Here is a 10,328-nt window from a genome sequence, read left to right on the forward strand (position 1 = left end):
ATCGTGGATGCCGTCAGCTTAATAAATCTCTCATTAGCATTGTAATGTTAATATGCATTAGGAGAAGTACCAGGAAATAACAATAAATGATTGTTTTTCTTTAATTGTTTTTTGGAAAATCGTAAGGCAAGTCTATAAGCGCTTAATACTCTGCAAATATGACAATTCATGAGCGACTTAAATAACACGCGGCCAGATAGTTTATTAGCGTCGATGTATCGACACATGGCATGTTATTATCATGTTGTATCGAAGTAATTGAAGTTTTATTGTAATACTATTTCATTGTTGTAACACTATGTCATGCCTCGTTAAATTTGTGTTTATTTTCGGAAGGAGCACTCGTAATATAGCATTAAAATTTTAACAACCAAATCACGAATCTGCGTCATTAATAGCTAATAGTAGCATTTTTTACACTCGATATTCTGTCAAAACTTATTTCTTATTTATTAAAATTGATGGGATTAATTACTACTTGGAACGCTTCTTTCCCCGTTATAGGAATTCGATCTATAATCGTATTCATTAATATGAAAGTTGCATGACAAATGTTATTTATAGAAATGGTAATAAGTTCCAAATAACCGAGACTAAAATCATCACAAGTCCGCTACATCCATCATTCCACGAACTACGCAAGCTAAATATTTTAAATTATCAATTATAAATTAGTTTACCTCGCTATAAATATTAATACATAAATAAATATTGATCGTATTAAAAATGTTGCATACAAAATTTTAATGTAATATCATGAATTTCACTTTTCAACGACGGAATTGCCAATTTAACCAATATTTTAAAATAACTAATCAATATTAAATAGAAATAGCAATGATGTTGCTGTAAGTAATTTGCGTTTCATTATTTAAGTTGAAATAAAATTCAATTCAATTATAATGCTTTCGGTAAGTAAAACAATACTTTACTTTAACGATCATTAATATTATTAAAAATAGCTTTCATTAAAGAAAAAAAAAATCAATAAATATATAAAAATTTGTTAATGTATTTTATAGAGTTAAAAGTAAATAAATATGTGTAATTAGAAAAACATGTCTTATCAATAATATTTCATATTTCACAATAGAATTAAAAAAAAAAAAAAAAAAATCATACACACACGCGCGCGCGCGCGCGCACACACAAAAATTATACAGAAAAGGTTTTAACAAAGTGTAAGTAAAAATAATTAATGAGTCGTCTCTTTTATTAAGGTAAATAACAAAATACATTGTAAATATGAGTTTGTGATAATAAATAATATTAGTTAGATACAACATTAAATTTCTTCCTTCAAACGTCAATAATCCTTAACTCTGAGATAAATCTAATGAAACAATTTTTAAATATCTTAAATATCATAAAATATTTAAAAAAAAATTTAAACATAAAAATGCAAACGAAGACGATCGTTTGGGTATTAGATAGCGTCGAGTAAATATGCTTCATTAAACTCTTATTATTTGTATTAAAAAAATTTGTTTCTCTTATTATTCGTCGTCTCTTATTATTCAGTTAATTGAAGTATTTCACTTGATAATGATTGAAGTGTTGAGAACCAACTTGTATATGAATATTTGCACGGAAACTGCATTTACTACATACAATACATTTTACGTGAAAATATTATAATATAGATACCCTGATACCAGGACAACCATTTTCATCCAGAAAACATTAAGCTTAGTACTCATTAGAGCTTGCGGCTATGTGGCTTCACGTCGTCGACTCCAGGTATTATTATTATCCCTCGTTTGCGACTTTCGGCCGACGATCGATGATTTTCACAGGCAATTTCCCCGCCCAAGCGTTTAATTGCACACATTGCACACGTACTTGCCTCATGGCGACCATTGGTTAAGAAAAAAATTAATCTCGCGATAATCCATGAATTCGTGAACGCATTCGCTACGCACAAGGTCGCGCAGCACGTGATAGATAGATAGCTTTAGTGGTTCGTTGGTTCCGAGTCATCGACGGGGGATATCATCGGTGCTTCACAAGTGCTTCTTTTACCGAAGCATACACAGCTCATTGCTCATTTCATTAATTAGGTTACTTACATTTTTAACATCTTTACTCCGAATTCCATTAGTTGATTCGCGTACGACACGGCGCCCAAAAATAACTGCTTTTAGACTTTGTGCGCATTGGAATTCCTCTGGGAGAGAGATCGATATGTCGTGCGTTTTAGATCTGGAGAGATATTATTTTATATAGTTGCGGCTTTTATGGAAAGTTGTATTATTTATATATATATATATATATATATATATATATATATATATATTTATATAAAGTTTCTGTTTTTCTTTATAAGTCGTGAATGTTCTGGGAAGAAAATTATTGTCATATATAATTGTCATAAGTAATGATTTAATAAAATAAATAGAAACCAACAATTTGCGTCAAAATTATATCTAAATTTATAATATGATAGTGATAAGACACCATTACAATTTAATTAAATCAAATTAAAACAATAAAATCATATCAATAATAATTTATCATACATATTATTGTTATTTTGCAGGACTTTCGGGTTAAACGATGATTTACTTGCGCATGAATAGCATGGAGAGCCAATTAATTTGTACAAAATCAATATGTCTGATTTTTAAGTATGGGCTAATCAATTTTTACAAGTACAATCGATAAGATATTTATTCCAATGCATTCAATTGGTAATGTTAATTCAAGCATGCGAGCTTTACATTTCTTTATTCTTTTAAGCTTCGCTCTATTCTTAGTAGTCAGATTCGATATTACGTGAAGTCGTCGGACTTGCTATTTAGGACAGTCGACTCCAAAACGTTAAAATAGCTAAGGTATATTATACCACGTCGTTTATAATATTTTCATACGTTGAGATAATAAATAGATAATTATATATATATATATATATATAACTATTCTTCGATACTTTTTCATCCTTATTATTTTATATGTAGTGCATATACATACACAAATGTCATTTACATATGCATACGCTCCGAAACATAGTGATATAAAAAAATTTATATTTCTGTTCAAACTCTTATTACCAAACATTTGTATCATTGAGCCACTCATCAGTGGGTTTTTTTTATATCATCGTATAAATTGTATTGCAGACACTTGTGTTAATAAAATAAGAAATAATTCTATAAATGTTGACCAAAAATTATACTATTAAAAATGAATCGAATTTAAGCGTATTATCATCAGCATTGAGCTCTTTTTTCTTTATGAAAATATGTATTTCTTCTATATATGATTATTTTGAAATATTCAAGGTTAAGTATTTTAGTATGAACATAAAATCATAAATTTTTAAATTTTATTATATATTTATAGAATTAATTTACAAAATTATTCTACAAGATCGAATCGATATTTTCAGCTAATCGAACGTCATCTGTTGAATATGAAATATACAGACTGTTTCGATGAATTGGCCCGTCAATTCCTATAATTCTCAATACTTTCGATTCGAGATGCAACTTGTAATTTTTCATAAATATGTATGTGTACAAACGTTTTTGCGGTGACAGTTCTAAGAGTCGGTACCCTTGGTAAATCAAATTTAATTTATTCTATATGCATTTTAAAAATCGTCACTATTTCATAGGATTATATAATTTGTAATATTAAATTTATCAATATTGTTTATAAATATTCGAGGAAAATTAATTTTCAACTGTGTGCCCAACATTTAGTTTTGTAAATAAGTTTACAATAGAAAACATTAAGAGTGCAATTTCCTATGATCAAACTTATTTCAATGAAGTTATATACAACACAATTATAAATTTATCCAACAACTACGCAAGTTATTTTACCTTTCAATATTTTCTAATAATCCTCTTAGTAATCGTACGGAGATTTTTGCCATGAGATTCAAATTTTCAATTTAAGTAGTGGTTTTTTTTTTTTTTTTTTTTTGTTTTATCAGTTTTTACATTAACTTTTATTCGTGCTATTAATTCAATGTGTATAATGCACGAAATTTTAATTTTCATAAAAATGATATAGATTATGTATATCGATATTTTTAAATACTTTTAAATCAATAATCGAACTTCCATTCACAAAGAATTGGAATTGTCCAGTGCTTAAGAATATTTAGACACCTTATTAATTTGAACAATTTTTCATTTGTTATTAACGAAAATAGGTGGTATGATAAATGCAAAATTTATGCAACAATATTCTGTCGTTGCTTTTGTAAAATAGGAAATAATACTCGGAATATAAATAGTAAAATAAATACAAGGAATATAAATACTAATTTATACTTTTAATTATCAGTTCCATGATAATTCTATAGTCTTTATTTTCATCATATTTTATAAATAAACAAACAAATTGCAATTGTGTCTGTTGATACACTTAAAATATATTATAATAGGGTAAATTCATTAAATATCACAAGAAGATGTGTATATAAATAGATAATATCTATCCATCAAATTTGCTATGTAGTGTAGCCATATTAATGGAAATTTTAAAATTTGCACGAGTTTATTTACAATTGAAAAATTCTAATTGATTAACATAGTTGTAATGTGTTGACGAATAAGGAAAGAGAATAATTGTTAATGACGCTTTCGCAGTCATAATTTCGTAATATATTATTATTAACACGAATAAATAATAAATTCTTTTAATTATCCAATGATCAAAAGATCCAAAAGATTTATCGATTTCGAAGTGAAATGTTTCAGTTGGCATGGTGTGTTTTCAATTTACATTATATGATTTAAAATTGACTTTATATAAAACGATGGTTTTATGACTTATTAGATGGACAATTCGATCGATCCTCCCATCAAGACAAAGTTTAAATGCTATTTTCAAATATTCAAATTGAATCAACGAATGCCATGTGTTATTATTGAATTGCAGAGCATAATGAACTCGCAATGAAAATAATTTAACAAATTACAAAGTCTGCCTTTTCACGAGGCACCAATGAAATATTTAATGGGACAAACGTTTGACTTACTCGCTTTCCCAATACCACTTACTTCGGCGATCCTCTCGGCGAACTTTCGGACTGCCATCGAGCGCCAAACCAAATACCAACCAAAAAGGTCAACGATCCTCAAATCAATATTTCTCATAAAGAATGCCCATCACGTGCAGAAAAATTCGAAAGCATATTCTTGCGGAGTTGCGGGCCGAAAGCGGATGAGAAAGACCTCACGCGCACATCAACATATTACACTCCTACCCGGTCGGGGCCAACCAAAGTCCGACGCCTCATCGTCGCGACTCGTCACCGGCTACGGCTACGGAGGGGTGATCGGCTACTCGTAGCCAAACCTGCGACGCGATCCCCATATCAATTGACTCGCCGACGAGTACGATCGAGCTTAGATCGCAGCACGGCATTTTATTTCCGATTTACTCGCGACCGAGCATCCGGACCGTGACGACATTCCACCTTCTGGCTCCGCTTCCGCCATATCGCTCCGGGGTTTGAAGATTCCAATCTGCGAGGTTCCCGCGCACTCAACTCTCACAAGTATATCAATTTCATCCATTACATTCAACCAGATCTCGCGTGCACGCTATCCCCCCCCCCATATATATATATATATATATATATATATATATATATATCTGTTCGACATTCGTTTGCACTGGCTTTATCTTATTTGTGGTGTGTCGTTAAATTCGTTGATAAGTATATTAACACTCTGATGGTTATTACAGTTGAGATGGCCCCTATCGGTACCACTAAGTCAATTAATATTCTGCAAAACCGGTTTTGGCAATTCTGATTGTAATAAGAACTTTTCTCTTATTTACATTCATTACTTGTCATTCTGAATTCAGATAAACCATTAATTTAATTTACTATTATTTTTTAATAGGATTAATTACACGAATACGGCAATCATTTATTCTAATCCTGTAAAAGTAACTTGAATTCTTTGAAATTTTTATTACTGTACTATTTTACTTAAATTTTACTTCCTGTTTCCATTTCAATACGAAGATTTTATATTAATTTAATTTTAAATTTGGTCTTACTTTGCTTCTGACTATAAATTTTATTCTCTTTATTATGAAACTAAATATTACCAGTTTACATTAATTCAGCTTATCTAACATCTTATTTAAACATCTTATTTAATTTTATTTAATCTCGTAATTGTAAATGTAGTGCTCGAAATGTAAATATGGAATCATCGAATTATTTTACTTGAAAATTTTTTAAATTTTGAAAAACTTCTTAACGATAGTGTTATTTGTTTTTCTTTAGTTTTCTCAACAATAATGCCGTTCTATTAATTCTATAATTTATAGAAAATTGTTTCAATTAAATTAATAACAAAATGCAAATTTAAGCTTATTTCCTCGATCTTATGCATCATATCCAACAGGTTTAATTCATACAAACATATATCAATATTTTTAATAAAGCCATGATTTATCAATTTTCTAAATTTTCCTACATAATCTCGAACCACGAATATACACGAACATGCTGAAAAGTGAAAGTTTATTAATTCTATTTAATTCGTCAAAATTTAGCCGAATGAATAACAAAGTACTTTTATTTTTACAGTGGCATCTCTAATTTATTGGCGCGATCCGAAAAAGTCGGGAATCGTTTTTGGTGTAACACTCGGAGTGCTTTTATCACTGGCCTACTTTAGTCTGATCAGTGTTCTAGCTTACATATCTCTTTTTATTCTCCTTTTCACCATCGCTTTCCGTATCTACAAGACTGTCATTCAGGCCGTTCAAAAAACGTCAGATGGACACCCATTCAAGTAAGTATATCGAAAGTTTTTTGCCTCCTCGTCTTCACTTGCAACAGCCTAGAAGGTCAAATTTCAAGGCATTGAATAACTGTAATAATACATTACAGTTTATTAAAATATTTTAATAAATATGTTTAGTTTATAATATAAAGTTCAATTAAGTTTAATCGAAAGAATGAGAAACCTTATTGTAATTGGAATACAGAACAAGTAATAAGAATGTGAGAAAACTACTATGACTGTTGAAAGAATACCGTCCGTTAACTATCGTATAACGTTGTGAAATATAGTTTCCCGTTACCGCACGTGTGAACTCAATTAACCTTGTCTTTAACATTAATTTATCCGCTGGGCTCCAAAAACTTTACCTACAATGCAATTTGGTAGTGTCAAAAAATTCTAGTAAATTTATAATAACTTAATTTATACTTTATCACATATCTATGATGATGATGATGTCCCGTTATTATTGTTAAGACTCGTGTAATTCACAACACTTATTAGGCATTTATATATATATATATATATATTTTTTTTATAATTATTTAAAATAATCACTAATGAATAATAGGATAATAAAAGCTTAAAATTAAAAAAATCAATGTCCTTGATTTTTTTTGAAAATTAACATTTGTTGTAAAAATGAAAAATGTTCAATTATTTACTATTTTAACTATTAAGATATAAAACTAATAATTTTCCGCGCTATTAACTACTTATTAACAACGGAATGTTATCACATTTCGTCTGGTTTTTTCACTCAATATATTATTCACACTATCAAATGAAACTATGAATTCTAAAAGTTTTATATGCTTTTTTAAATGCTAAACGTGATTAGTATATATATATTTTTTATTTCAGTTTGTTTTTCGATTGAAAACGTTAAAAATTTATTGTAGAATTTATAAAATTACATTTTGTACTTTAGTATTTTAAATTAAGTACACAAGTATTAAGTACCACTATTATTCAAGTATCACAATTGGCATAAATTGACTGGATATTTTAAAGAAACAGCACAATATTTTAAATGTAAATGTCAGTTGTGTAATTAACGAAACGATTATTAACAAACAAATGCTCTCTCTCTCTCTCTCTCTCTCTCTCTCTCTCTCTGTCTATTACTATTGCTATATGTAGCTTACGTTTTCTTAATCTAACATCAACAGTCCATTTATATTTAAGTCTTTCTGTTCAAAATTTAATCCGTATATAAGCGATGCCAATCTACTATTAGGAGTTTTTTTTTCATTGCGTATCAAACGTTGAAATATAACGAAATATATAATTTCTCTATAAATAAGGTATAAATATTATTCTCATATTATCGTATACGACAAAAAATTGTATTACAATAGATAACCAAAATAGCCTTTTTTTTTTTTTTTTTTTTTTGAATTTATGTATTCTATTTATGTCACATCAGAGTTTGTTATCGTTATCAAGCCGAATTAATGGAAACTTTGAAAATAACAAATTACAATTATAAAATATACAATATAAAACACCTCAACGCTTATCTGACTTGATCTTTTCTTATAAAGCATCGATTCACTTTCCAACTTAAGATTATTAACCAAATTAGGATACGTTATAAGTAAACGACAAAAAGATATGAGATGAGTTGGTTCGTGCAAATATCCAGAATACATTGTTATAAAATAATAAGCTTTATTTAAGGTGTAACGAACCCGTTTTAACGTGTAACGAAAAATCTTCCAAATGAATAATGCCTGAAGTGGTTAAGGACGAGCTCACTAATAATGGCTTCTCTGCCCTTTCAGAGACATTCTCGAACTTGACCTGACGCTGCCCAGCTCGAAGGTGCACGAAGTTGCCGACATTGCGGTTGCGAATGCTAATGCAGCCGTAACCGAACTGCGCAGGCTTTTCCTGGTCGAGGACTTCGTTGATTCGCTCAAGTTTGGATTCTTGTTGTGGTTCTTCACGTACCTTGGCTCATGGTTCAACGGAATGACCCTCATCATCATCCGTCAGTATTCACAATTTTAATTTTATCTGTAAAGTCAATAGGTAATCAATTTATCTCGGAATCAATTTATTATTCCGACAGTTCAATGTAGGTTGTAATCAGTGACTTAAAATAATTTTATGAAATAACTTTGGCTAAATGTAGTCAAAATGTAAAAATAAAATCGTGATTGTAAAAAGAGAGTAGCGCTCGTTCCATTTGGATTCAAGTATGTTTTTAAGTTTACAGAAACATGGGCAAATAAAACGATCGAGCAATTGTGCGATTTTCTGTATTATGTTGAATTCATGTTAAAATGTTTTTTTAAATATATAATATACAGGAGTATTTACGTGTAGAGCAATAGATTATTATAGTATTTGTAAAGTGGGTGAGGATTATATCGATTTTATAAATATATTAATAATATTAATAATTCAATAATATTATACTTCAAAAATTTTTACATCAATATTATTTAGATATAGAGTTATCTATAATAATCATTTTTCTTTACTCTTTCCTTCTTCGCTCTTTATATTTTTATTTTATTCTTGTCGTCTGATGAAATGTTTGAGATCTACTCATACTTATCTTTTTATAACTCTTGTAAAATATAAAATTTATGCATTTTTTAATATAAAAATCGTACTATTATTACCATTGTATCAGAATATTCTTAACGAGAAATTGCCTTTTTACATGCAAGAATAATTTTTAATGCTGAAACACATATTTTCGAATAAATAACGTAAAAATATTTGAAAATGTAGAGTATTTGTTTTTTATTTTAAATTCTTTATATTTTAAATACTCATTTATATCCAATAAATAATGACTTTACGCGCATATTAAAAATATACGTAATCATTACCGAACAAAATTAATCGCCAACAAGCGAATGAATGTGACATTATTTAAATAATTATATTTCACAGCATATCTCGCCTTAATATTTTATCGCAACCATTGAGTTTGAGTGGTTATTGTAGAATTATTGTTACCTTCTTTATTATCAAAGTAAGCAGATGTACTGACTTTTATCGCACCATTTCAAATTCATGCTTTAACAGATAAATGCTTAACCCAAAATTAAGCAAATTTTCTTTTAAAAAAGATTTTTAGAAAAATTTATTTACGATTGATGAAGTCTATCGTAATAATAGTATTTGGCATTTAAATTTCACCGCATTCAAATATTTGAAATTTTGCAATTAAATCGAATAGCGAAAATTGTACGTAAAAGTCGAAACTAATAAGAATACTAATTCTTGATACAACACTGAACTGGAAATTTTTAAATAACATTCTATTTAAAATGCCTAATCTTCTTACGTTAAGTTGTTTTTCATGTAAGAATGATTAAATTATTTGCAATTTAAAAAAGTTGTTACAATTACTGAGGCAGATAAAATTCGAAAAAATTTACATAAAATAATGAATAGCGTAAAACTAATTTGAAGCATACAAAAATTTTCCACATTAGGGCTTCTTCATTAAATTCAGAAATATCATACATTTTATGATTTATCGTAAATACCTGACACATTCGAATTCATGCGAATTAAAAGTGGGGGATATATTTTTTT

At 28.6% G+C, this 10,328-nt stretch overlaps 1 protein-coding gene across 2 annotated transcripts in view; it reads left to right on the plus strand.

Moving 5' to 3' along the window:
- The window catches only part of Rtnl1 (reticulon), a 55,652-nt gene that overhangs the window by 44,447 nt on the left and 877 nt on the right, over positions 1–10,328 (plus strand). For both annotated transcript variants that reach the window (XM_011500345.1, XM_011500346.1), the window contains 2 exons: positions 6,566–6,773; positions 8,552–8,760. In XM_011500345.1, the coding sequence (XP_011498647.1) occupies positions 6,566–6,773; positions 8,552–8,760 (417 nt within the window). The remainder of the gene's footprint in view (positions 1–6,565; positions 6,774–8,551; positions 8,761–10,328) is intronic.

Source organism: Ceratosolen solmsi, unplaced genomic scaffold (genome assembly GCF_000503995.2).
Source record: "Ceratosolen solmsi marchali unplaced genomic scaffold, CerSol_1.0 scaffold56, whole genome shotgun sequence".
Classification (NCBI taxonomy): domain Eukaryota; kingdom Metazoa; phylum Arthropoda; class Insecta; order Hymenoptera; family Agaonidae; genus Ceratosolen; species Ceratosolen solmsi.